At 52.6% G+C, this 27,652-nt stretch overlaps 1 protein-coding gene across 5 annotated transcripts; it reads right to left on the reverse strand.

The window, feature by feature from the left end:
• Window positions 1-1,311: 1,311 nt before the first annotated feature.
• LOC106986363 (sperm acrosome-associated protein 7-like) lies at window positions 1,312-20,315 on the reverse strand. Of its 5 annotated transcripts, none has more exons than XM_053217887.1 (6): window positions 20,135-20,315; window positions 16,623-16,685; window positions 15,181-15,279; window positions 14,199-14,294; window positions 3,974-4,051; window positions 1,312-1,533 (listed from the first exon to the last, which is right to left on the reverse strand). In XM_053217887.1, the coding sequence occupies exons 1-6, from the start codon at window positions 20,232-20,234 to the stop codon at window positions 1,448-1,450; spliced, it is 522 nt and encodes a 173-aa protein (XP_053073862.1). In that variant the 5' UTR covers window positions 20,235-20,315; the 3' UTR covers window positions 1,312-1,447. The 5 variants fall into 5 exon arrangements, with proteins under 5 accessions (XP_053073862.1, XP_053073854.1, XP_026921028.1 ...); XM_053217879.1 differs by having other exon boundaries at window positions 3,974-4,054; window positions 20,135-20,312; XM_027065227.2 differs by having other exon boundaries at window positions 3,974-4,054; window positions 20,147-20,310.
• Window positions 20,316-27,652: the final 7,337 nt, after the last annotated feature.

Consider the following 27,652-nt stretch of genomic DNA (forward strand, 5'->3'; position numbering starts at 1 on the left):
GCCGGCCTCTCAGCTCCGCCCAGACCCCCGCGGACCATCTTTCCTGCCGCCCTGCACCTGGGGCCGACTGGTTGGGCACCTTCTCAGGGACAGGCCCTTCTGAGTCTGAGGGTACCCTCCCTCAGCCCTGGGGTCCCCTTCACTGCTTTCTCTCCACCTTCACCCTTGCTCCCCAACCACGTGGACTGTTGTAGTTCAAGTTCCTCTGTTTAAATGACTGGCTGGACCCAGGCCGGCACCGTTGCCTCCTGTGTTCTCCCAGGCTTTGTGGTGCTGATATCCTTGATATTTACATCTTGAACCCATCCTGGGCGGCGTGTGTTAAAGCTCTGACTTCGTGCTTTCCCAGGGGGCTCGTGCACTGTCCCCAAACCTCCCGTGTGGCTCTGCATTGACCGTCTGTCGTGTGCACCGCACATCACGACTCTCAGGATTTCTGGACACCCCACTCTGTTCCGCTGAGGTTCTGTCTGTTCCTGAGCCACAAGTCTAGAGCCCGTAGCTTCATAACACACCACTTGCCAGACCCCCTCTCATGTCTGTGTTCCGAGAGGACATCTCAACAACCACCACCCACTCCCTTTCTCCCCAACATAGATGATCTCGGTCCACAACAACGTTTAAAGATAGCAATACAAAGACCGACGTCCTGGAAAACTAAAAATTCTAACTTCCCAGGAGCAGAAAGGAATAAATGAAGGCACGCAACGGTTGGGGATTATCCCCAAGAGCCTGCTGTATAAAACCCGACGTGTTGTGCACCTTCCCAAGCCACGGCTCTTGCACCCAAAACACACATGACGACTACTTATTTTAATTTGCAGAATTAACGTCCCAAATGCAGCTTCAAACCAGGAAATGATGCACCGAGACTGGTTTGGAACAACAGGAGCAGCCCCCTCCGCTCTGCAGAGAACGGGACGGGGCAAAGCGGCAGAAGCCCCATCGTGGAATCGCACGTGGGAGCCTCACTCTCACCCTCACCCTCCTCCAGTGGCCTGTATCGTCCTTCTCTCCTCCTTCACTGGTTACTCAGAAGACGTGGGGTCTTCCCCTCCCGGCCAGGGCTAACCGGCCCTCCCCGCACTCTTGACCTCAGGCTGCCACCTGTGGGGGGTGGACCCTGGGCATATATATCCTGCGGGTTCTGTTTCTCTGGGGAATCCCGATGGGTCCATAGGCTGTGAGGTTACGTTTCTTCAAAGTTCATCCTGTTAGACAACAGTAAGGTTTGGACACTCATTTTTCAGGCTCAATTAGACTTTCATTTTTTGGTGGGAGTATAAGGGAAAAAACCACATCACCTCTAAGTTAATATTCAAATATGTTCATTTTATTTGGCACTCCCTGAATAAAGAGATTCTTCTTTATAGAAAATAGTGATTCTATTTTATTTTTCCTCCTAGTGGTGGGGTGAGTGGATGTCCCCTCAGGCGGTCTTGGCTTCTCAGTTCCGGCTCCATTTCCCCTTGTGGTGTTTGGCTCCTTTGAACAAACGCCTGTGCTTCTGCAGTCCTTGCTTGAGAGTGTTGCCTATTTGGAAAGAGGAGATTTTCTTGAGAAATCCTCTGTGTTCCTAGGAAGCTGGTTTCACACCCTCCTGTGGTTCGCTCACACGGGTGTGTACTGGGCCGAGCCCTGGGCTGAGAGACTGAGGGGCACCTGACCTACCACAAGAGACTTCCTCGGGGTCGTCCCGGGTGTGGCCCTCCCCCAGGTCCAGGGCGGTGGGAATGTGTGTGGGCACCTCAGTCTGCCCCCGGCACCCCCGTGGGGCAGGTGCTCTGAGCACCCCACTTAAGAGAACAAAGAAGCTGAGGCTTAGGATGTGCTGTCCCCTGCCCTGGGTCACCCCAAGTCGACACAGCTTTTTGGGAGTCAGTTGGGGATCTGAACCCAGGTCAGGCCGACTCCAAATCCTGCACTCTGAGCTGCTGTCCAGCCCGTGGCAGGGAGCCTGACCCTATGTGCACTGAGTGTGCACATAGATGAGCCACTCAGTGAGGGGGACTGTCCTCAGTTTCCCAAAGGAGCCATGAGAGGAGGGAGTCCGGGTGGGGGGAATGGGCTTGCAGGGATGCAGAGGACAGCAGGGGGCAAGCCAGAGCCCCGAGAGGTCAGGGCGAACTCGGAGGCACTGTTTGCAGGAGGGAGAGGGGGAAGGTGTGGGTTCGGGTGAGGGTGGCAGTGGGCCAGGTGGGGAGAGCCCTGGCAGGATCTTGGGGAGCCCAGGCCAGGATGCAGAGAGGGGAGGAGCTGTGGGGAGGCGGTCGCGGAGGTAGGACCGGGTGGGGGCCAGGCTGCACCCTTTAATGCCTCACTGCCACGGCCTTCTGCCTCCAAACCCAGTGAGGGCTCCTCTGGGCACTACTGGGCTGGGCTGGGGGTGTCCCCTCCCCTCGGGGGCACCCCCTGTGGACGCAGTCCTGTGATGTCAGGCTCTGGGAGGTCAAGGACCTCAGTCCCTCCCGTGCAGGCACTGCTGGGCCCCCAGCCCTGGCACCAGAGGAGTGCCCGTCGTCCATCCCCCAGACAGGCAGGCCCAGGGCCAACGTGCAGGAGCCACAGCAGGTGGAAAGGCCCTGCCTCAGACACTGGACCCATAGGGACGTTCCTGTTCTCACGACAGAACTCTCAGGGCCCGGGGACTGGGGATTTGGCAAAGTCTCCCTGACACCTGACTAAAGCAGCAGAAAGTGGCTGGATGTCAGTACCGGTCGGTAAGTTTGTGGCGGGCGGGGCAACCGCTCACCCCCCCTTTCAACCCCCGACTGCACTGGGCTGTCCCACTGGGGGGAGGTGCAGACTGTGGGGGGCCTGCAATTTCGGGGCCCCAGGGCTGGCTCTGGCCCCGCACAGAGTGGCTCCTGGCTGCTTGGTGACCAGTCACACAATGCAAGGTCTCTAGTGACCCGTCTGTGGTTCCACCCTGCTGGGCATTTAAACAAAGGACAAAATAGCAGGCTGGCTGCAAGAGGCTGACGGGGGTGGGAGGGGGTGGGGGGGGGTGGGAGGTGGGGTTTGAAGGAGCGGCTGACCGCAAGACGCCGGACCCAGAAGTGTCCCAGCAGGCTGGAGCGGAGGGCGATCTAACCTTCCCCTGGAATGTGGGCGCCTCGAGGGCAGGGGTCCGTGTCCACGGTGCTCAGTCCCCAGAACTGGGAAGGGTGTGGGCCCGTGGTAGGTGCCCAGTGAGCACTGATGGAGGCGAATGAAGGTGGCCAGGTGTAAGTGTTTGGTCCTGCACTTGGCTCTACGAGGACCCAACTAATGGGGCTGCACCGAGGCCCGTTTACAAACCCCCGGAAGTCTTCGCTAACACTAGCTTGAAATGTGGGCATGATGCGCCCCCAAACCCGGCGGTCTCAGGGTGCGTGGACCGGTGTGTGGTAGAAAGAACGCAGGAGGTGCTGATTCGAACCGTCTACGGGACTACAGAGTCTACCTGGGAGAGGCCAGGAGGAGGACTGGCCTGGAGAAGAGGCTCAGGAGTGTTCTGGAAAGTTCCAGGAAGAAGCATGGGGCTGGGGCAGAAGCCACCAGAGGAAATTCGTGGACCAACTTCAGCGATTAGGAAGTTGTCTGAAAGGGCAGGGGTGGGAGGAGTGGGGAGGGCGGAGGGCGGGGGCGCTCAAAGGTGTGGGACTCCCCGGGTGGGAGGCTTGGGGACCTTGTGGGCCTGGTCCTGTGGCATGTGGTGGTGGGCCCACAGGTCCCAGGGACAGCTGAGAAGGGAGGGGACACCCACACGTGGCCCAGGACTCGTGGAATTTGGACTCAATGGGCCAGGAGTCCTGCACTGACAACACAGGAAACCCGCGGGGGTCCCTGCCAGTCTGCCCAGGGACTGAGTCACCTGCCCCTCCAGAGAGCTGTCCCCTGGAGCAGACGGTTTACTTCTCTCCACGGCGGGGGCAGGAGCAGCCGTCCTCCACACTTATCTGTCACCAAGATGGCCCCAAGTTCCGTTTACCTAAAGCTCTTCGAAGGCTGTCAATGATTTTTTCCAGAACTGATTGGCTTTTAATCTGATAAAGTGTCTCTTTCTCCTCTTCTGTGGGAAAAATTAAGCACAATGATCAAGATTTAACACACAACTGTGGTCCAATTCCAAACTCCTGTTTTTCCTTTCAACCAGGCTGTCTGGAGCTCAGCTGGGGCTCTGGGCCTGTCCCCTGCACTGCCTCCTCAGGGCCCGTGGCCCCGTGGTTCGTGGCCCTGCATGGACCTTTCATTCCCTCCCGTCAGCTCAGAAAGGGGCCGGGATGGTCAACACACACACTCCGTCTGTTCTTCAACCAGCTCACAATGGGGCTGCATGAGCCGCTTTCCTTTACCATCCCCCATGCCGTGCAATGTCTCTTAGCACGTGACAGGTGTCATCACGAAGTCAAACATAAGACTGTGCTACAGAAGATCAGCCATTGGGAAGAGGAGAAATTCCACCGGCAGTCCCACCATGGCACTTAGCGGGAGAGAAGGGCTCCAGCCCAGGAAGGAGAGCCCGTCAGTTTCCCAGAGGTGCCCTGCTGTGGCGGCCAGAATTTCACATTAGAGATTCATTCCTTGGAGCCTACTTTAAACCCTCTCTGCCGCGCTGTCCCCAGGTGTGGCGTAGGAGGACGACGTGGTGGTGTCTATACTTTTTTGTCTCTGGGGCAGTCGGTGGTGGAGCTCAGGGTAGCCCTGAGCAATGAGTCCTCAACACATGGGGTTGCTTGCCCGCCCGCTGAGAGCCCGCCCATGTGCCCGCCGGGGGCGGGGGCTGGAGCTCCAGGAAATGCCTCGCCTGTGGCCACAGGCCCAGGATGCACACCTGCTCCCAGGGGGGACTGCGTGTTGCGTGGGCTTGGAGAGAAGGGACGCCTGGGGGTGCCCAGCTACGCTGAGCCGCAGGGGCCCCGAAAGTTTCCCGGGAGCGGGTATCGGACCGTCTTTGATCTGCACGGTCATTTCTAGCGGCTCAGCCTAAGACCCTAGTCCTCGGGGAGGTGTTCTGATAGGACGCTGTCACGCATGCTCCTGGAGGGGCCACCCCAGCGTGGCAGGGCCCCACTGAGGCTCGTGGAGACCACCTGCCATGTGTCCCACTGTGGGAGTTACAAGGCATGTCCCCACCTTCCCGCATGGGACCCTCCGCCTGCTCCCCGTTGAGACAGCAGGGTGAAGGAGACCACAGCCGCAGGCCAGCTGGGGCAGGTGGGGCAGAACCCGGGCTGTCCCAGGTCCCCCTTCTTTTCCAGCTCCTTGTGTCCCAGTGATGCCCCTGGGCAGAGGGGTTGGGGGCACAGCGACCTTGCGTAGCCCATCTATGCAGGTGCTGTTGCTGTGATTTGAAAGGAGACTTTCAGAGTCCCCCCTCTCTCTGGCTTCCCAGGATGAGTGGTGGGGCTCCCCTCTCGCCCACCGTCACCCCCACTTCCAGCCTTCCCTGCTGGGGGCCCTGGTGCCCCTATGCTTCCCTCTCCTTCATTCCCTCTGTCCCATTGGTTGCCAACATCTTAAGAAACTTTCCTACAGGGAGGAAGAGAAATCAGATGGATTCTGATGTTTGTAACATGTGGGTATTCTAAGTGGGGACCCAGAGCTGGAGCTCTGCCTGGGCCCGAGGGTGCTGTGGCTCCCGGGTGGGCAGGTGGCCTTCATCCTGCTCCTGGGCCATGGGGTGGACTCTGGGCGTGCAGCCAAAGGGCCCCCGAGGCTGGTTCGTTTCCTGGGAGGTGTGGTGGCTGCAGATTTTCAAACCACCTGCCAAGTGTGGCTGGTGGACCTGAGAGTCAGCCCCACCCGACCTGGGCCCCGGCCCAGCCCTCTGCCCAAAGGGCCCGAGTTCCACCATTAGAGATCCATTCCTTTGAAAGACTCCCCTTGCCAAACTTTGCCTGCTCAAACACTAATAAGCAGCAACAGAACAGCCCCCTGCATGTTGGGGGCCAATGGCAGCCATCCTAGGCCATCGTGGGACACACCACTGACCTGACAATCAGACTCAGAATGATCCCGTGTGTTCCTTATTCCCCGGGGAGGAGACAACTGAAGTACCTAAGTGTCCCAGTGAGGTCATTGGTTGAAAGGGGAAAAGGGAAGAGGAGGGCCCCAAGGAAAGGAGGGCACACGCACAGAAAAGGACGTTAAAGCTGTTGATGTTATCCCAGAGCCGATGACAGATTTCAGGAGGTGGGCACGGCCCAGGACAGGCAGCCTGAGCCTGAACAGGCCGCCGCCTCCACCTGGTCCACCTCCACTGTCGTGCGCTGGGACAGGGGCTGCCTAACCCTCCGGGTCGGCTTTCCCAGATCAAGCAGATGGCTCAGGCCTGAGGACAGAGGAGCTCGAGGTGAGGCGGTAAGGGTCAGGTGGGAGGTCACCGGGGAAGAAGGGTCACTTTATCCTGCCTCAGGCTGCATTTCTGTTAGTATTTTCTCGTGGCTGGAAGGTCTGCATTTCATGGAATTTAAAAAAACAAAAACTCTACGTGGGAATTCTGGCGCCCTCTTGCTAGCGTGAGCCCCCCACCCAACCCAAACCTTTGCACGAAGTCACACGGGAGCCACCTGAGGCTCCTGGAAAGAGATCACACGCAGGAGGTTGTGGAGGTGTGGATTTCACGCGTCTGTGTTTGTTGCCTTCCTGGCTTCGACCTGGGTGTCAGCCCAGTGCGCTGCGACGCAGTGGCAAGGGCCCCGGAGCTCTGATAGAAACTCCATGTTTCTGGCCTCAGGGAGAGGAACCCCTGGGAGCAGAGCGTGCATGAGGGGGCTCGGGAGGGGAGAATGCCGGAAAGACGGCTTTCCTGATTCGGGGTGTGAAACCCCACCCGTCTCAGCCTCCCCCTTTAGCTGGTGGATACACAGGACCCTCAAACCAGCAGAGAAGAGACAGACTCAAACCACCACTCCCAAATGGCAAGATCAAGTACACTGCGGAAGCCTAACCAGGTGGGATGGCTTGCTAAAATAAGAACATTAATGTTCTCCAGAGGGTTCAATCGAAAACAGCATAATACTTACAATGCCCAGGAATACACACGCCATAATTCAATGTATAGAGAATCAGAAAAATATCACCAAATGTCAAGGGAAAATGTAATTGACAATACCAGCTTCTAGATGACTCAGATGTAGAATTATAGGCAAAGACTTTAAAGCAGCTATTATAAACCTGCTCCGTGAGGTATAGAAAAGCACTAGAAGCGAGTGAAAAGATATTCTCTGAGAATAGCAGGGAAATAACTATGGTAAAGAGTCGAAGGAGAATTACAGAGCTACGATATACAACACCTGAAATGAAAATTTTACTGATGGGCTCAACAGTAGACAGAGATACTGTGGAGGAGCGAGAGAGAGAAGTTATACAAATGGAAAGGGAAAGGAAAATATGTAAAAAATGAACAGAGTCTCAAAGACCCACGGGACAACATCACAAGGTATAATGCATGTGTGTAATTTGAGTCCTGGAAGAATAAGAGAAAAATTTTGGAGCAGAAAAAATATTTAAAGAAAAATATCCAAATAGTCATATAGATATTTAAATTCTTAAATTTTTTTTTTAACGTTTATTTATTTTTGGGACAGAGAGAGACAGAGCATGAACGGGGGAGGGGCAGAGAGAGAGGGAGACACAGAATCGGAAGCAGGCTCCAGGCTCTGAGCCATCAGCCCAGAGCCCGACGCGGGGCTCGAACTCCCGGACCGCGAGATCGTGACCTGAGCTGAAGTTGGACGCTTAACCCACTGAGCCACCCAGGCGCCCCTAAATTTTTTAATTTATCAGAAACTTTTCCAAAAGATGCAAAGTAATGGTTTTACTGGTGAATTCTATCAAACATACAAGGAAGAAATGATACCAACCTTACTCAAACTTTTACAGGAAATAAGAGGCATTACTGCCTGACTCATTAAATGGGGTTAGCTTAACTTTAACCAGAATTTGACAGTAATGTTACAAAAAAAATAAATGAAAAAATTACAAACCAATATTTCTTATGAACATAGATGCAAAACCCTTAGCGATATTTGGACATAAGTGAAAAATACTGAGCAAATATTCGCAAGTTAAGTAGCACAAAACTGAAAAGGATAATACGTCATGACCAAGTAGGTCTTATCCCAGGAATGCAAGGTTGGTTTAGCATCTAAAAATCAATGTAATGCACGATTGTAACATAATAAAGAAAAAGAAGTGTCCAATCATTTAAATATATGCAGAAAAAGCGTTGGACAAAAGCCATAATAAAACCCCTCAGCAAAATAAGAAGTGAGAAACTTTCTCAGGCAGATGACGTGCATTTACGAGAAACCTACAGCCAACCTCATTCTTAATGAGAAAGGACTGAACTGCTTCCTCCTGAGGCCTGGAAGGTGAAGGCGCTCCCTTTCTCCACTTCTTTTTAAGACCTTACTCCTATAGTATCGGTGTGAGTCAGGGGTCCAAGACAGTTTCTAGTTCATTTCCGCGTGGCCCCCAGCAGAAGCCGGTCATCACATACACACCTCCACCTGCCCCCAGAGCAAGCGCTTGCTCTGTCTCCTGTCCCGCTCCCTGTCCCAGGTGAGCCCTGTGGAAAAGAGCTGAAGAACAGAATTAAGATCCTGAGTCTGGGGCCCAGCTACGCAAAACTGACCTACAGCCCACACTTGGCCTTTAAGAATTAGCAAAACATTGGCTGATTTCTTCTTACCCACTTGCATGGTGGCCACCTGTCTTTCCCATGCTCCGTCAAAGCTGACACGGACCTGTGTCCCGTCCCTCCATGGAGATGCTCATCCCTTGTGGGAATTCAGCCCACCTGGTCGCCTTTTGACTTCGGCTCTCTGCTGGGCTCAAGAGAAGTCGTGGTTTTGTTGGTTATTTGCCTTTTTGTCATTGTTAGGGTGCGAACAATGTTCTTGGCAGCTTTCTTCCTAAATAGAAAAGTCCTAATGTGTGCTTATTCTATACTTTGAGGTTGTTCTGTTACGTGCTGTTTTTAGTGTGTGTGTCTCCTCACACGTTCCGCAGGTGAACCGGAGGCTCACCTCTGGGAGGGCAGTGGGCTAAGATCATCACATGCAGCCCGGTGGAGGGTATGTTCCTTTGCTTCTACCAAGCGTCTCAGCAGTGTCAATGCCAGACCCTAAAACTATGTTTCTCAGCCTGATGTGCGGAAAGGACTGATTCAAACCATAACCCCCCATGAGCCTGTGTTTATAAATTTTCAGGCAATGTCAATAGGCAGTTGACTAACTGGAGGAAGATATATATTAGTGACATACATCGCAGACAAAAGACTAATATCCTTAACATATAAAGAGTTCTTAAAAACTAAGATATAGGGGCACCTGGGTGGCTCAGTTGGTTAAGGGTCCAACTTCGACTCAGGTCATGATCTCACAGTTTGTGAGTTTGAGCCCCATGTTGGGCTTTGTGCTGACAGTGTGGAACCTGCTTGGGATTCTCTCTCTCCCTCTCTCTCTGCCCCTCCTCTGCTCTTTCTCTCTCAAAAATAAATAAACATTTAAAAAATTAAGGTATAGAAAAATGAGAAAAAGGTATGAACAGATCACAAAAATACATTAAAATGACCCATAAACAGGGGCACCTGGGCTCAGTTGGTTAAGCATTGGACTTTGGCTCAGGTCATGATCTCGTGGTCTGGGGTTTAAGCCCCACATCAGACCCTGTGCTAACAACTCAAAGCCTGGAGCCTGCTTTGGATTCTGTGTCTCCCTCTTTCTCTGTTCCTCCCCTACTCACGCTGTCTCTCTCTCTCTCAAAAATAAATAAATATTTTTTAAAAATGGCCCATAAACATTTGAGAAGCTGTTCCAACTCATTTATCTGATCGTCAAAGTTGCAAAAGTAGGAAGACTTACTGTCACCAAGGCTGCAGGGGAACAGGCCCTCACACACACCGCCGGTGGGAGCACAAACGGGCACAGCCTCCTGTGGGTTATTGGTGGTTCAAATGTGACCACATACACACTCCTGATTTCACTCAGCAGACCATGTGTAGACGTCTACCCTGAAGATGCACATCCAACAACATGAAAAGACATGTGCGAAGCATACCCACTGCAGCACTGTCGGAGAAGTGTTGGAAACAACCCGAAAGCCCATGGGCAGGAGAGCGGTTGGATAAGCTGTACTCTGTCCACACGATGCAGATCTAGACAAGTGTAAAAACCAGGAATGAGGAAGCTTCTGTAAACAGACGTGGAATAATTTATAGCACAGATTGTTAGGTTAAGAGAGGGAAGTGCCAGATATCCATACTGTGCTACCTTTCACGCACAGAAAAAGAGTTATAAGAAAATACACATGATCAGACCTCAGTGAAGTGGCTTAAAAACATTTAACACACGATATAAAACAGTAAACTGAGTAATCTTTTACCAAAAAAGGGTCATATACATGTACCTGCTCATTTGTGCCCAAGGAAGCACGGGAAGGATAAGGCAGGAAATGATGAGGCTGATCCCTGTGGGACGTGAGGCAGCGGGTGGACAGAAGCAGGGTGGCACCGATGTTAGGGGCACAGCGGAAGTGGAATTCTTAGATGCAAGACTTTTTGTATTAGAATCATGGCTATATACTTCAAAAGAAGGAAGTGACATCAACCACAATGAAAAGGGACCCAAAGCAGAATAGTACAAGTCAGTAACTAGGAGAGCAGGAAGAAAAGAGCCTGACGAGGAAGTTTGGAAGGAAGTACCTTGACGACATAGTCTAAGGCTTAACATGAAAGGCGGTATACAAATCTTGCCTGCTAGTTAGTAAATCTGTGTTTCGCAGGGTGGGGCTACACCAGCAATTCTTGGGCTACTTCTGTGTTTTCTGGGACTGAGCAAATGCACGGACTCTGGTGGGACAGGAGGCCCAGGATTCTCACAGACAAAAGGAAGGAGGTAGGATGAGCCTCACGGGCAGGTCTGGGACCAGTGGAATGAGTCTGAATTCAGGATGCCCAACATCTGAGCAGATAGGTGTGGAAACACAGGTATGTGCCCACACACATCTGTCTTGGCTCTGTCCACTGGGGGGCCTGGAAACAACACCCCACCAGAGCAGCAAACACATCCAACTCTGACTTTGGCTTCTAACTACCCCTCTCCAGCATGGGGGAGCAGGGCTCTATGCAGACCTGGCTGCTCCCAGGGCTGGGGCAGGGAAAGTGTGCAAAAGCAATGCCAATGTGTCGAGCTCCAAATAAGAAAACCAAAGAAACAAAATGCGCAATGGTAGTGGTTTGTAACTCATTGAATAAAGTAAAGACCAGTATGTTACACGGATCTAAACATAATGGAATCAACACGTAGATAAAGTCCTTTTAAGAAAGTACAGCTCTTCCTTGCAAATGTAGAAGGAATGGTAGAACTAGAAAATCACCTTTTGGCAAATACTACAGTGATAATTCTTGCAGTTAAGAGGTGATGGATGCTGGGGCGCCTGGGGGGCTCAGTCGGTTCAATGGCTGCCTCTTGATTTTGGCTCATGTCATGATCTCATGTTTCATGGGGTTGAGCCCCATGTTGGGCTCTGCTCGGAGGACGGAACCTGCTTGGGATTCTCTCTCTCTCTCCCTCCCCCGTCCACACGCATGTATGCATGAGCGTGTGCTCTCTCTCTCTCAAAATAAAGAAACAATTTTTAAAAAGGAACAATGGATGCTAAATTAGTGGTGAAAATATGGTGAAAAGCAGGGTATTTTTACAGTCTGAAAGTATCTCCCCCCAAAATACTAATTGTTTACACATGGAAAAAAAAATCAAGTTGATTATGGAGACACCGGGTATACAGTACCTTGAATAAGTGATCAAAGTGAACACCCCCCACCCCGGGTAATGAGATAGTCTACATCAGGCACATCCTCATGGGACACACGAAGGAAGACATAACATCACTTCTTTAACATTCTCGCCCCGAAGGCAACCTGAATCTAGTCGTGGGGAGAATTCAGACAAACCCAAATTGAAAGAGATTGTATTAAGTAGCTGGCCAGTACTCCCCAAAGTCATGAAAGACAGAGACCGGGTAACCCCCCCAGGCGGGAACGACAGATGTGACGTCACCGGTAGCTGCCATGAGGAATCTGAATGGATCCTGGAGCCAAAAAATGGCATTGGGAAGATAATTGACAAAATTTGGACCAGGTCTGTAGGTTACCGGGCAGGACTGCATCAGCGTGGACGTCCCGGTTTTAGTAATTGTACTCGAGTTACGTAAGACGTTACCACTGGGGAAAGCTGGGTGGAAGGAACACGGGAAACTCTACCACTTTCCTAGGTTGTAAGTCTAAACTGGTTTCACAATGGAGCCGTTTTAGATGTTGCATCCTGCACGTTTCACCCATCCCGTCGCTTTCCTGTTACCAGACACATGAGCCTCGCTCCCGCACACGCCACGGCAGCACCTGCCTCCCTGTACAAGTCGCCAGAGACAGTCGCCCGTCTGCACCAGTTTGCAAACAGAGATCTTTATTGAGGTGGACCATCATTAAGTTTGCTGAGAACGTGGCACTCCGTGCGCTCAGCGGTTTGGGTCTTGTCCCCTGGGTGGGTAGTGAGGGCGCCTTAGGTCCAGGGTGGTGGGGGTGGGTGGGGGGAGACAGCTATGGTGTCCCCCCACCCCAAAGAGGACGGTGCTCCTCCAGGGATGGCTGGCTCAGAGACTCTTCTGCACCCAGTGGAAATGTCCCTCCTAGGCTGACCGGCGGGTCTGGCACCATGCCTTCTTGCCCCCTCAGTCAGTCCTGCCTGGGGCTGGCTCCCAATCTACCTCCAGCCTGCCACCTGATACGGGCAGTCTCTGAGCCGAGCCGTGCCTCAGTTTCTCCATCGGAACAGCACTCTCGAGCCAAGGGGGGGCACAGACAACTTCTGCCGCACGAAGCTGTTGCTGACACAGGGAGAAGGCCTTTATGTTAAACGGTGGCGTTTGCCTGGAACCCGGGGAAGGCTGGGGTGCGTCCCAGCAGCAGAGGGGCGGTGTGGGGAGGGTGGGGTTCTCTGCCGAGCCCTCAGGCGAGTTTCAGGGTGCAGCCCGGGATGGGCACAGGGGTGGCCTGCAGCGTCGTCTGCAGCTGTCCGTGCATGCACCATGAGTCTGGGAATTGCACGGTCTCTCTGAGGGTGGGCCTGGGCCCCAGGACCCTGGAGGGCTGGTGGCTTCTCTGATGCCCCCACCCCAGACTCAGTCCCTTCCCCCTGGCTCTCATTCTCACTGGCTCAGGTTTTCCTGTCCATTCTTATTTCCTCCTGCTTCTCCAGTGAGCCTGATGGGTGTGATGCAGGGAGAGTGTGTCCCTGAAGCTGCTCCAGGTCACGGTGGTCCTTCAGTGGAGACACACCCATCCTCCAGTATAGACCCTTCCTTAACTTCTCCTATCTGTAGCCCCCCTGCAACAAAGGCTTCTGGCTGTATTCATGCCCATTAGGCACTTTGAGTCAGTCAGTGGGTGGGACAACCCCAGAGGGGCTAGAAATGTTCCTTGCCATGAAAATCCTACTCTCGTTCTATCCTTCCAAACACCAGAGGCTGGCTCCCTGGGGAAGAGTCTCTGTGGAATGGACTGAAATGTAGGTTTCAGGGCCCGGCCTGCAGATATGCTCAGCTCCCCTCCACTGTGCCTGGTACACAGGACCTGGTCTCTCCTCTAGGGCCCGCCACAACCCTTCACAGGCCAGGCATCCCGCGAGCTACATGGGCACCTTTCTTTTGCGTCATCTTTAGGGTGAGGAAAAGATCTGTCACCCCGTGGGGGGCTAGCTCCTCAGCCTCAGAGCCTGAACATGGAGTTCATTTCAGCAACCTTGGCCGTTGGAGGGACACTTTCCCTCACTCCGGGGAACCTCCCTGGTGGCGGGGGTGACACTGGCTCTCCCTGCCCAACCCCTGACCCCCAGGGAGGGGCAGGTACCCAGCTGACATGTGGGAGGGGCGGGCAGTGTGGCGGCCCTTCCTCCCGGCTAGTGGCCACCCACCTGCCGGGACCTTCCTGCCAGGCTCTGCTTCTCCAGGGTGAGTAAAGCAGGGGTGGTGGGCAGGCAGTTCCTCGACGGAGACGGGAAATCAGCCCCACTGGGGTGAAGCAGCCTTAAGCTCTCTCCAGCCACGCTTTCATCCGCCGTGACGGGGACGTCCCCGTGTACATCTGCCTGGCTCCTCTGTCCTCCCCACCACCTTCTCCTAAGGCAGGGGCATTACCGGGTTGCATTTACCATCAAAGAAAGGCCTTTTTTCTTTCCCAGAAGAGAATTTCTTTTTATGATGCTTCTTATTAATATCCATCTTATAATCCGTTTGAGTATAGGTTTCTTTGATGAAGACCATGAAAAAATAAGGAAAAGATTTTTTGGTTACATACACGTGAACATTTGGGTCCACACTGTATCTTATGGAACGCTAACAGTTGTCAAGGTCTACTGAGAACGTGCCTTGGAAAGTTGACATGTACCGGAGTCAGGCGTCATCTGACCGCCTTGAACCCAGCAGTTTGGGCCCCAGCAGATGCTGGGTGGTGTTCGTCCCAGGAACCGGAATTCACATCTGGGCGCACAATTGCAAGAAAGAGCTGAACTTCCCGGCTGCTGAATGCAGTTCACGCACTGCTTGTGGATTTCTGCTCCGGGCCTCCCCTTAGCAACTGTCAGCCAAGTACTGGGTCTTGGTTCTCAGCGAGCTGTTTCACTGATCGACACGCACCCCGGACACCACGGAACCGCCCTTTGGAAAAGCGCCTTTTCTCCCCACATTCACTACTAGCGGTGTGGCCTCGGGTAGGTTCTTCAGACCTTTGTTCTGTCCCGCGTGCAATGGGGTCAATGTCACTGCCTGCGCTCTCAGAACGCTTAGCTATGTGTCAGTGAGCGGGTGCTCGCAAGTCCCCGTTTCCATGTGTCCCCCCCCGTTCCCACAGTAGCTAAGCCGCCTTTGCATCCTAAGCACAAGAGCCTGCTTGCGTGTGCACCCCGAGACCACCCCAAAATAAGAGGAACTCGTCTCTGCCAGCCTCGGCTTGGCCGCCTCAATCTCGGGAAGGTTACAGAGAAGGTTCCGGACACCTGTTTCTTGCACACCGCCATTTGCTTTTGCCCCAGAAGTAAGCTGGCCTTAAAGAATGTAAACTGGTAGGATTGTGTCTTCACAACCACAGACCTCTAGGAGTACACGCAATCACAGGTGTAAAAAATGTATACTTGCTTTTTTTCTTCATAATCGTTGTTGATTTTGGTAGTGGTCTTTGTGTCATAAGCAATGATGAATTACTTGGATCCAATATCTCTTGGACTAGAATTTCATCTTGGGAAAAGCACATAAGGACACGTCAGAACCAGCGGAGCAGGACAGGTACCCTCTTGTTCTACCTGGACCGAAGGCAGTCTGTGAAGCAGGACTAGAAACCGGAACTCAAGGGGCACCGTGGAGACGGACGGGGGTGGGCTCTCTAAAGAGCCCTGTCTGGGGTGGGAGACCACTGACCCCCTCAACAGCTCCTGAAAACCTGAGGGCGTCCAGATGCCCTGGACAATAAACTTTGTTCCCCAAAGACACGAGACTAGAAAGCCTGGCCCAGGTGCCGTCTCACCTCTACTCTCTGCCCCTCTCTCCTTCTGTCCCCTCTGAGACTTTCCCCAAGCCGTCCCCTTGGAAGCACACGGTCTTTCCTGATTTCTGCAGAACGCAGCATTGTTTTCTCTCTCCCTCTACGTCTCCCTGACAGCTCCTAGGAAGCTTCTAATGTAAGTGCACTGGGTTTTGCATCAGACAGATGGGACCCACGTCCTGGGTTCGCTCTCACTGGATCACAACCCAGGCAGCTTCCACTTGGACCCTCAGTTTTCTCCTCTGTAAAATGGGTCTGTCTCATCTCATCAGGCATGTTTTGAGGGTCACATAAAGCCGTGTATGTGGAAAGCCCTTAGTACAGTCGGGGACTGAGATGGAGGCCTCCCTCAGGGCTCCCCTAAGCTGTCTGTCCCCCTGCATGCACCTCCCCCCAGCTGTCCTGGGCCAGCACCTCCCCCAGGGTCCCTGCCCCCAGCCACCTCTTTTCCACCCTGAGCTCTCCCCGCCCCACCCACCTGAGTCTCTGCCACACGCACGTGGCGGTGGCCTGGCAGATGCCCTGCTACAGGGAGCTCTGAATGGGCAGTCCCTGCTGTTCTCACGCGGTGGCCTCACTTATCTCCAGAGACGCGGATGTCTTACTCTCCCGCCCCCATCCGGGGGAAGTATGGGGTGGGTGGAGAGGGAGCCTCAGCTCCCCTTCCGGGCTTAGTTGATCAGAAATCCCAGTGACTCATCCTTTCTTTCTCCACAGTGGCTGGGACTTTGGGGGGTCGGCCCATGGGATGAAGGGGGTGCTGGTGTCAGGACTATCGTCCTGCGGGGCCTGGGACGGTCAGAGCCCCCAGGAAACTTGGGAGCGTTTGTCTCCACCACTCGCGGACCTGCTGGTGCCCCGTTCTTGCTGGAAAGTTCACCTGACGAGGCCTCGCCCTTCCAGGTCTGGCTAAGCTCACACCTGTGTGGGGCCACAGGCGTGTGATTGTAGCTTCAAACCAAATCGCACGTCTCCACCTTGTGTGACGAGCCACGCCTCCAAATACAGACCAGACATTTGATACAAGGAGTTTCCTTACCAAATAGTGCAGCCACGTTGTCATTAAAATTTTTTAAATTTGGTGGCAGTACCGTACGTGGACCTAGAAAAGAAATAGAAAAGTTAACAGTTTAACAATTCATTGAATTTGCACTGATCTCTCTCTCTGCGGCGCCCACCAGCCCGCTGCAGGGGGAGAGGCCTGCAAGGGGTTCCCAGGACTGGGTTCTCATCTGGAAAGTGGCGGGCAAGGTGGCCGTGTGGTGGACGTGCCCTGTGCTCTGACTCCTGCCGCGTGGGGCAGTGCTCGCTGGCACCGTCCCTCGGAAGGGAACACGCGTCCTGGCACAGGGATGACTGCCCTTGCACGTGCTCCGCGGACAGCCAACCAAGAGGGACGCGCACATCCTTTCTGAAGGGCTCCAGAGGCCAGTGCCTCTGGGAGCTTAGGGACGTGATTTGGGGAACGGTGGGGGTTCTCTGGTCGGGAGGGGGTCCCAGAGAGACTCCCCTTCAGAAGCAGAGTGATGCCAGGTGGTCTGTTTACAGGGAAGGCACGGGGTCTCAGGGGTGAGCCGGCCGGGCCAGACGGCAGACTTCCGTGGGATCCCTGGATGCCCGACCCCCAGCCTCCCCGGCCTCGCTGGGGGCCCGGCAGTGCATGGAGTGAGGGTTTCCGCATGGCGGCACCAGCCGGGGGCTCCCTACTACTCCTTTTGCTCAGAGCTGGGTGTCCTCGTCCATTTCCTCGACTCAGGGTCAAGGTCAGCCTCCCCTCCCGCCCCCAGGGAGGGGAGAGGGCACGCCCGGGACCCGCTGGGCAGCGCCACCTTGCCAGGCTGCACAGAGCTCGCAGGCGTCTGCAGACTCTCCTTCCAACAGTAAACCAGTGACGACGCTGATTTTCAAATGGTTTTAATGACGGACAATCTGCATACCAATGGCCTCATCTGCACGCGGGGCTTAGAACAATGCGGAAATCTCTGCAAGGAGGTCTGCACGGAGATGACAATCGCTTCCCAGTGTGCTGACCTCCCGGCAACGAGGCAAACAAAAGTACAGTTCGCCAAGGATGAGGCATTAATGAGTCATTAAGAATGGGCACAGCTGCGTCGAGCGAGCACTTTGTCAAAAATACTCTTTTCATTCTGTGTCTGTCCCGTGATTATAATGGGAGTATTGTGCCAGTCAGGCAGCAAGCGTGTGCAGAAAAATATTTATGCTCTAGAATACCCGCACGATTTTCAAAGTGCATTGTCAACGGTGGCGGCTGTGGCGTGTTTCGCCTGTTGTCACCTCCGACTGACAGTCTCTCAGCTTCAAACCGCCGGGCGCCGGAGTTACCAGGATCCCTGACTACTCCTCCATATTTGCACAGTGCGCATCCCGGACACCGGGAAGGGCTCGCTGCTGACCTCTGCGGCTGTGCTCTGGTTAATTTGGGGAAAACAAGGCAAACCAGGCCCATGTCTGCCGTTCCCGTCTCTCCTCATGGTCAGGGCGACTCACGTTGGCCAACGGCACCAGTGCCCTTGAGGCGGTAAGCCCCCAGAGCGGGGAGGGTGGGGGGAACTTCAACCATCCCCGTTTTGACTGCCAACTTTCTAATAGATGAGGTTCTCATTTCCAGCTTCTCCCTTAACTCAAGCAAGACTCGGAAGGCAAAGCCTCCTCCGATGGGAATGGAAACTGCCTGAGCCGGCTGGAGCCCACACGTGATGGACCCCATGACAATGATGCACATGACCCTTCCTGTCCATCTGCCTGTGCCCTGGCCTCTGTCCCACATCTCTGCAGATAAACCTGGAAGGGTCTTTGCATTTGGAGACAGTCTTGGGGACGCCAGTCCGCCCTGTCTTCTGGCTGTCGGCCTCACCGAAATGAACTCCTTTCTCGTGTCACCACCAGTGTCTCCACCTTTGGATTTTGTCAGCGGCCGGAGCTGGTCTGCTTGGGACCCCCGGAGACGGGTACTCCCGCGCCCCTGCGCCCCAGCCGCAAGCCCATAAGGAAATCCACTGTTTCCTTTCAGAAAATGATTTAGAGACTGCTCTCAACTGGCCTTTCAAGCCGGGAAGACCATGACGGTCACCCAAGGGTGTCCCTGTCTGGACAGGAGACCAGGTCGGGGAGGGGCGGGCTGGCTTAGGGCTGGAGGAGTGCTCTGTCCCTGGGCGCTGGGAGCAACTCCCGAGGGCACTGGCCCGTGACAGTCTGAGCAGGAAGGAGCAGCCTGGAGGGACGCGCCCTCCCATGGGGGACACACGGCCCCACCTGTTACAGCCCCGTCCGCACCCACGGCGTCGCAAAGGACACTGTACTTGGGAAGCGCCTCAGAGCTCAGTTTGCTGAAGAAAAGGAAGTTGGGGATGTTCAGTCCTTTCAGGACCACCTGACTTCTGGCCCAACTGCAGCCAGCTGGCCCATCCCCCCCCTGGGACGTGTGGGCGTGGCAAGGGTGGGAGGGGACACAGAACCGGCTCGGGCAGCACCCATGGTCCTGCTCTCAGAGAAGCCCCTCAAACCCTGTGAGTGAGCCTTCAGGGTCCACTCTGCCATCCTTGGGAGCTGGGGCTGGGGGACCATCTTGGCCCCGTTCCTTTCATCTGTGGTGACCTGTGCGGCAGGTGTAAGAGTGGCCGGGTGGCCTGAGAATAGAGCTTCCTGGCAGGAAGTGGGGTAGGGGGGGTCACGGAGCACCTCCTCCCTGCCGTCCTTTGCTGGGGAGTCACAGAGTCCCATCCCGTCCCGGCCGGCCTGTCCCCGCTCAGATCCTGCATGCGGAAGGGGCCAACATGGGAGGGCTGGGGCCAGAGGCACGCGGGGGCCATCCTGGGTGTGATCGGCACCCTCCCTGACAAGGGCATTCGGGGACCACAGCGGATCGGGTGCAGCCGGGATGAGCTGCTGTGCAGGCTTCCGTTAATTTTGTCCGGGTCTTCACGACACCGGCGTGTAAGGGACAACCGCCTCACGTTAGCAAGAAAAGGTTTACGTGAAGCAGTAAGACCATTTGGACAGGACTACAAGGTCCCGGGGACAGCAGCAGTGTGTGTGTGCAGGAAGTGCGGGGTGGTGGACGGTGGGGGGCGGCAGGGTCTCTGTGCTGCCCCTCGACTTTCGGGAGGTTAGAAATTGTCTTTGTTTCCTTAGTTTAGGGGGAGAGGGAGAGAGAGAGAGAGAGAGAGAGCAAGCATGTGCATGAGCAGGGGAGAGGGGCAGAGAGGGGAGAGAGAGAAAACCCCCAGCAGGCTCCACACTCAGCACGGAGCCCAATGCGGGGCTGGATCCCATGACCCTGGGGTCAAGACCTGGGCCCAAATCAAGAGTCGGCCGCTCAACCGACTGAACCCCCAGGCGCCCTAGAAATCATCTGTGATAAAAAGTGAAACTACATCGCATATGCTCCTTCCCCATGGGGTTCTGGAGTATGAAAAGGACTTTCAAGGTAGAAGAGTGTTCAACTCGCTTCACTCTCTCCCAGAAATGGATGGGAAACTGGGGAGGTGGGGAGGGGCCTGACTCAGCCCCAGGGAGACGTGCGTTTCCCACCTGTGACTGTACCTGAAGTCGTGTTGATGGGCTGGGGCTCTGTGTGGCACCAGCAGGACAGCAGCAGGACAAACAGGGTCACTCCTCTGTCTCCTGCCATGTTCCCTCCGGCTGAAGGAGGAAGACCATGCCCTGAAGACCTTGGTCTCCAGGATACCCTGGAATGTCCAGAGTCCTGTGACATCACGGCAGGAAGTACACAGGATCCCGTCCCTTATGCAGGAGGGTGGTGTCCAGGGCCTTGTGACGTCACGCAGGAAGTGAGTGGCGTACTGCCCCGTGTGCGGGGAGGGCCGTGTCCGGGGACGTGTGACGTCAGGGCAGGAAGTGAGCTAGGCCCTCCTGTGTACAGAGAGGGTGGTGTCCATGGACCTGTGACGCTACGGCGGGAAGTGAACCAGATCCTGCCACGTGTGCCGGGAAGGGAGTGTCATGCTCAGGGTCTGTGCCCTGGGAAGGTGTGGGAGATTGGCTGGGCCTTGGGGAGCCCATCTACTTACACCTGTTTTGGGCTCCGCTTCCTTCTTCAGTCCTGCATATCCTTCATCTGTGTCCACCTCGCCCCTGGACGCCCGTTAGGAACGCATTCTCTGCGCCCAGCTCTGATCTCCTCAATTAGAATCTGAGTTTGCCCCAGATCCCAGGGAGATACCTGTGCACAAGAAATTTGGGAAGCCCTGGGCTACAGCGGTGGTCACTCTGGCCCTTGTAGGTGGAAGAAAGTATTCCTTGACTCTTTTGTGGTTCCTGGCTGTGTCTGAAAATGAAACCGAAAGTCACAGGTTAATAGGAGAAAGATTTATTCAAGATAGATTTCGTGTGAAGACACAAAGACACAGAAGACGGCATATGGAAATGAAGTCAAGAAGACAGTTTTGTAATGCCCCCGATTTCAAATGTGAGAGACCACCAAGGAGCCGATACCGATGCAAAAGCACAAGGGTTTATTTGCAAGCTCGAGCTTGGGCCCAAGTATACCCGACACAGCAGAGCAGGGACTTGGACCCCTAGGTTAAGAGGCATAGCGGATTTATAGGGGCCAGTGGCCAATGAGATTGTAACACACACAGAAAGTTGCATAGTCATGTCAGTCCACACGCAGGTGGCCAATTGAATTACAATTTACGCTATAGTAACTGTTTGAACTAGCCCATCACTCTGGTCAGAATTGGCACGCAAGTTTGGCGGGCAAAAGGCGGGGTTTAAGAATTGGCGTGCAAGTTTCGCGGGCAAAAGGCGGGGTTTACATTCTTTGGCGGTTAGGGGTTCGGCATTCCTATATGAGCCGGTTTCCAGTAAGGGTGTGCTCAATGGCTTGACTAGGGTGGGGGAGTGTCTTAAGCAATAAGTAGGTCATGTGGGGGTTATACATGAGATGGTGGGTGTAGCACAAAATGGAGTTAGTCTTGCTCTGCTTGTCCAGGGGTAGGGGATTTTTGTTAAATTCCTTGGGTCCCACAGTTTGTTGAGTGTTTTATGCTGGGTTGGATGAGGAGTGGGCAGTGCGGGAGGAACAGGACAGGTGTAGGCATGGGAGAGCAGTGACCCCTGGGAAACAGTGAGGCATGCTTGTTGGGGTTCTTATTGGGCTTCCCTTTGTCTTCAGAGTTAGAGACACTCCTTTCCTCTGGGTGTAAGGAGGATGCTTCTCATATGACGTTCTTATGACCTGTTTTAGGGGGCAAGGGTGAGGCAGGTAGAGGTCAGACTGACCTACCTGCCTTGGCCATTTTCTCAAACTCCTTCAGCTTAAGTTAGTCAATGTGCCAGAGTGACATAGTTTGGAGTGGTTTGTCTGGAGCCTCATCTTTCTCCCGTCTGAAACTTTCCCAAGGTTCACGTCCAGAGAAGATTGTCACATACCCATTGAACCAAGTCCTGGGTATTTGAATGGAAACAAAAACAAAGGTTAATGGTTAGAACAAACTACAGGCGGTTTCGGAGTCCAGCGGGCAGTCGTTGGAGATTTTTAGGCTTCGCGCTCAAAGCATCTTCAGAAGGAGTGACGCCAGCTGCTGGCAATCTGACGGATTTTCCTGGCTTGTAGTTTTTCATCATCTCTGGTGATGTCATCAGATGTTCCAGTGAACACGAACTTTCTGAGTGGCCCCCACAGCAGCAGATGGGAAGGCTGTCCAGTTAGTCTCTCAGTTTCAAGGGAAGAGTGGTAAGAGCAGAAGAGGTGTTCAGCCTTGCCTAGGTTAAATTCGTGTACCTGAAATGTAATTAATTAATATACACATATTGCAGAACTGGAAGTCTCGGTGGGCAGTCCCTGGGCATCTGTCAGGACCTCGCCAACCACAGTGTCCTCTAACACGGCCCCGTTTTAACGAATGGTTGGAGTTCTGGGCTATCAGGTGACAGCAGGCTGCTGTTCTCAGCCGGGTTTCAGGCATCATCTCAAATGTTCATGGGCCACAGTCTTTAATTTAAACCCAGCATCTTCTAAGTCAGTGGCCTTCAATGCAAGATGCACATGAGACTTAAAAAATGGAGTTTTTTTCTACATTAATAGATAGAATCGTATGATTTTTCTTCTTTAGCCTGTTGATGTGACAGATTGTATGGATAGATTTTTGAATGTTGAATCAGCCTTGCATACCTGGGGTAAATCCTACTTGCCCATAGTATATAGTTCTTTTAAAAAATTTAAAAAAATTTTTTTTAATAATTTTTTTTAACATTTATTCATTTTTGAGAGACAGAGAGCGCGAGGGGGGGAGGGGCAGAGAGAGAGGGTGACACAGAATCTGAAGCAGCTCCAGGCTCTGAGCTGACAGCACAGAACCTGACGTAGGGCTTGAACCCACAGACCGTGAGATCAAGACCTGAGCTGAAGTCAAATGTTTAACCAACTGAGCCACCTAGTCGCCCCTAATATTTTTTTAGTGTTTATTTTTGAGAGGGAGAGAAAGAAAGACAGAGTGTGAGCGGGGGGAGAAGCAGAGAGAGAGGGAGACAAAGAATCTGAAGCAGGCTCCAGGCTCTGAGCTGTCAGCACAAAGCCCGACTCGGGGCTTGAACTCACAGATTGTGAGATCAGGACCTGAACCGAAGTCTGATGCTTAACTGACTGAGCCACCCAGGTGCCCCATGTTGTTCTTTTCAAGCATAGTTAGATTTGGCTCGCTAATATTTTGTTGGGGATTTGTGTATCTGTGTTCATGAGAAATGTTGGTCTGTAGCTTTCCTTTCTTAAAATGTCTCTACCTGGCTTTGGTCTTATGGTGACGCTGACCTTCTAGAATCGGTTCTATTTTCTGGAAGAGATTGTGCAGAAATGCTATCCTTTCTTTCTTAAATTGTGATAGAATCTGTCAGTGAAACCGTCTGGACCTGGTGTTGTCTTCTGTGGTGGGTTGCTAATTTCTGATTCAATTTTATCATGGCCCGTTGACAAGGCAAATTAACACACTTGCTGCAACAGTATAAACAGTCAGGCCAAGCCTAATGAGACCAACCTGACCTTGTGACTGGCAGTAATCTTTGGTGATATTATTATGATCACAAGGAAGACTGTAGGGAAAGATTCAGAAAGACTTTGAAATGGGTTAAAAAATAAAAGCGGGATTGGTGGGTGCTGGTCTAGTTCGCCATTCAGGCGATCTCACTGTTTTACTGGCTTTGAGCTATTTTACAACTCTGTAACTTTACAGAAAACCGAGAGAATGCAGATAATTCTTACCAGTAGAAATGCATATTCTGTTGGGTGGGGTGCCATTGATTATTGCCCTGTAGATATTGGTCGGTTTTGCTAGTTTTGCATCTATTTGTGACTACTTCTCAGTATTCCTTTATTACCATAAATGTGTTGTACTTCAAATTTTTGTTAAATTCCTCCTTAAATTTCTCCTCAACATCTTACTGGTTCCCTCATTAATTGATGAATTAAATAGAATATGTGTCATGTGTTCATTTGATACTTTCTATGTGAGTCATGCTTTTACTTTTAAAAATTGTCCTTTAGCAAACATACTAGGATTTCTTCCCAGAAAATGCACATTGACGGCTGGTACCACACGCAGTTTAGGGGTTTACAGCCCCGTAAGCCCATCTGTGGGACCCTGTCTGTTCTCAGAGGGCAGGCTGCGATGCCTCCGTCTAATATGCTACAGTGATCATGCTTTTTCACCCGTGAGCTGATGACAAGTGTCAGGAGTTACAGCTCACACATTTGAGTGTCCCTCGCGGAGGCTAGCACAGTGTCCACTCAGCAGGTGCGCTCACCTGAATGACAGGACAGCTTTCTCTGCAGGCCGGGCTTGTGGCGAATGGTGATTGGTGGGTGGTGGGTGGTGGGTGGAGGCTGGCGGGTGATGGATGGTGGAGCTCCATGGCCGAGTTGGAGGCCAGAGTGCGCACGCTGGTGAAAGCGTGCAGGTGAACTTCAGGGCTTGGTGGCAGGCGGGACTCCAGTGACGCCAGGCTGCACCTCACTGCAGGGGAGGCTTGTCAACAAGTCCTTCTCCGCATTTCTGGGCGGTCTTAACTCATGTTTCCCTGACACTCAGAGAGATGGGGGTTAGGGTTATTCCACTGGCACAGTGTCAGGAAGGGATTTTTGATAGAAAATTCAACGGAATTTTCAAATTCAACGGAATTCAACGGAAACTTCAAAAATCACCTGCTAAATTGTCTTCAAGAATCTTGATTTTCAGTGTAGCCTCAGGATAGAAGTTAACAATAGTAAGTTATAACGTACATCAAGGAGTGCCTTGGAAAGGACCCAGGGTGGAAACTCACATGACCTAATTCTGGTGTTGATCCTGATCGTCAGGTGGGTCCTTTGAAGTTTTGTGTCTTTCAGGACACAGAGGGGTGCCTGCCCCACACTCCTTGTGGCTTCTGTGTGTGTGTGTTGGGGGGGGGGGTCAAAGCTTAAATATCTTCAAATATTGTGGAAATAAACTCTACCCAGATGAGAAAAGCAAAGGCTGTTTATTCAGAAGCGGCTACAGAGGAGGGCATTGGCCATCATCACCTGCACGGGGGACAGACTGAAGGCGGGCAGGGAGGGGAGGGCTTACAGTGGACCAGGGGACAGCCCTAGTGTGCTCTGATGGAGGCAGGTGCTAGCCCGGAGACCTCGGAAGTGGTATGTAGGAGTAGGCATGCCATGTGATTGGTTAGGGGATCGTATCTGGCTTTCCCTGGTTGGTCCTGAGTTGAAACAGGGACACAAGTCAGGGAGGCTGTCAGTTATTATTTACTTTTGGTTTTTTTTTAATTTTTTTTAACGTTTTATTTATTTTTGAGACAGGGAGAGACAGAGCATGAACAGGGGAGGGTCAGAGAGAGGGAGACACAGAATGTGAAACAGGCTCCAGGCTCTGAGCTGTTAGCACAGAGCCCGACGCGGGGCTCGAACTCACGGACCGCGAGATCATGACCTGAGCCGAAGTCGGCCGCTTAACCGACTGAGCCACCCAGGCGCCCCAGTTATTATTTACTTTTGTATTTATTTTAATTTTTTAATCTTTATTTTTATTTTTGAGAGAGAGAGAGAGAGAGCACGTGTGCAGGTGGGGGAGGGGCAGAGAGAGAGAGGGAGACACAGAATCTGAAGCAGGCTCCAGGATCTGAACTGTCAGCACAGGGCCTGACATGGGGCTCGAACTCACAGACTGGGAGATCATGACCTGAGCTGAAGTCGGTCGCTCAACTGACTGAGCCCCCCAGGCGCCCTGGAAGCTGTCAGTTATTGATCAAGCCCTGGCCATTTGGGGCTGATCGTTCCAGAAGTTACTGTTTACCTTCCTGGATTGTCACTAGAGATGGCCATCTGGCCCCTTCAGGTCTGACTCACAGCATGCTGGCTTCCGGGGGTGTTTATTGTAGTTAATGGGTTGGTTTCCTGGGCAGGCTGCTGCAGGTTGTGGGTCAAAGTTCTATTTTTATATACATTCTGGCCACTGTCCATTTGTATATTCCATTTCTCTATGTGTACGAAAGACATCAAATTCTGAATGTGACCGAACTGATTTATGAGACTAGCGTTCGGTGTTTCTCAAGAGGGTAGTCCTAAAGAAAACCTCCAAATCTGACTTGAACTGAGTAGACAATTCCACAGAAACTGCCGGAGGAGGCGACAGGAGCTCCTGTTTAAAGGCTTCCCTTAAATCCACTGCCCGGAAAGCTGAGTTGGGTCAAGTGTGGAGCTCTCTTTCCAGCCCCTTCCTTGTTTGGAGCAGGTGGATGGGGGAGGGGAAGCAGCTGACAGGAATTAATATCCCCAAGACACTCATTACCTAATTTTTATATCCAGAATCGCAGAGATGGAAGGGGCTCACAAAGTCACTGGTCCAGCCCCGCCCTGGACTAGCATTTCTCAATTGTTTTTGAAAAAGTTCAGCTGAGACCAGGACACCATAATCTTACTTGGCAGCTGATCATGGGATTCAAGCTGCCGGAAAAGTCAAGTGCAAAAGGCAGCCATGAAAGCAGCAGACAAGAAGCCGTGCCTGGTGGGGCTGAGTGCACACAGGGCTGTTCTGGAGCCATCACTACCTGACCAACAGGCTGGGGGAGACGGCGTTGAGTTAGCTAGTGGTCCCCTCACCTGCAGGCATCCTCACTTTTCTGAATTGGCAACTAGCACCGTTACATGGATTTGAAAACCTCTCGGCTGAAAGATTTCATTGCTGCCTTCCGTTTCAGTCTTCACTTCGTTGGAAGCAGGCATGTCCAAATGCTTTCTAATAAACTAAAAAAAATCGTAAGCTTATATAAAATTGCAAGTAACTGTACATATGACAAAACATTTTTCCTGAACCGTTTTAGAGTAAGTTGAGGGCTTGACAACTCCCCCAAATATTTCAGTATGTAGTTTTTGCAAACAATGGCTTCCTCCTACACGAGTATGAAATATATACCAAATATATACCAAATATATACCATACCATATCAAGAACACAATATGGGTGCATTGTACCTTACGTAATAAAACATTCCAAAAGATTACCACTATCTAATCTTTATATTCCAATAGCATTAATCCTTACCCCCAAATTTAGCAAGATGATGGATATAAAATTAATAGACTCAAATACGTAGCTTTTCTATCTGTTAGTAATAACCAACTATAGGATGTGATAAAAGATATTCTTCATGTTATAGCAAAAACTATCTTTTTTGTTTATTTTTGAGAGACAGAGAGCACAAGTGGGGAGAGGCAGACAGAGAGGGAGAGGGAAGATTCTTGGCGGGTTCCCCTCCCCGACGTGGGGCTTCATCCCACAAACCATGAGATCGTGACCTGAGCCGAAGTCGGATACTCAACCAACTGAGCCACACAGGCGCCCTGGCACTACGTGGTTTAACTACCACGTGTGTTTTCTATGAGAGCAGAGACTCAGGCATAAAAGACCCGAAGAGATCATGTCCAGTCTATAAGAGAGCAGGGATGGGGAGGTGTCCAAGGGGAACGCTGGTGTATCTAGGGTGTTTTAGTGTGTTTCGGAATTGCCTTTTTTTTTTTTAATGTTTGTTTATTTTGAGAGAGAGAGAGAGAGAGAG

Source organism: Acinonyx jubatus, chromosome A1 (assembly GCF_027475565.1).
Source record: "Acinonyx jubatus isolate Ajub_Pintada_27869175 chromosome A1, VMU_Ajub_asm_v1.0, whole genome shotgun sequence".
Lineage (NCBI taxonomy): Eukaryota > Metazoa > Chordata > Mammalia > Carnivora > Felidae > Acinonyx > Acinonyx jubatus.

What these genes read in the sequence shown, in the direction of transcription:
- LOC106986363 (XM_053217879.1), bottom strand. Translation starts at nt 20,234, where the DNA reads ATGGCAGGAGACAGAGGAGTGACCCTGTTTGTCCTGCTGCTGTCCTGC. An exon ending in GACTTCAGGTACAGTCACAG is followed by an intron (nt 16,686 to 20,134) that starts GTGGGAAACGCA and finishes TTTCTTTTCTAG; the next exon opens with GTCCACGTACGGTACTGCCA. An exon ending in AAAAAGGCCTTTCTTTGATG is followed by an intron (nt 4,055 to 14,198) that starts GTAAATGCAACC and finishes TTTTTCCCACAG; the next exon opens with AAGAGGAGAAAGAGACACTT.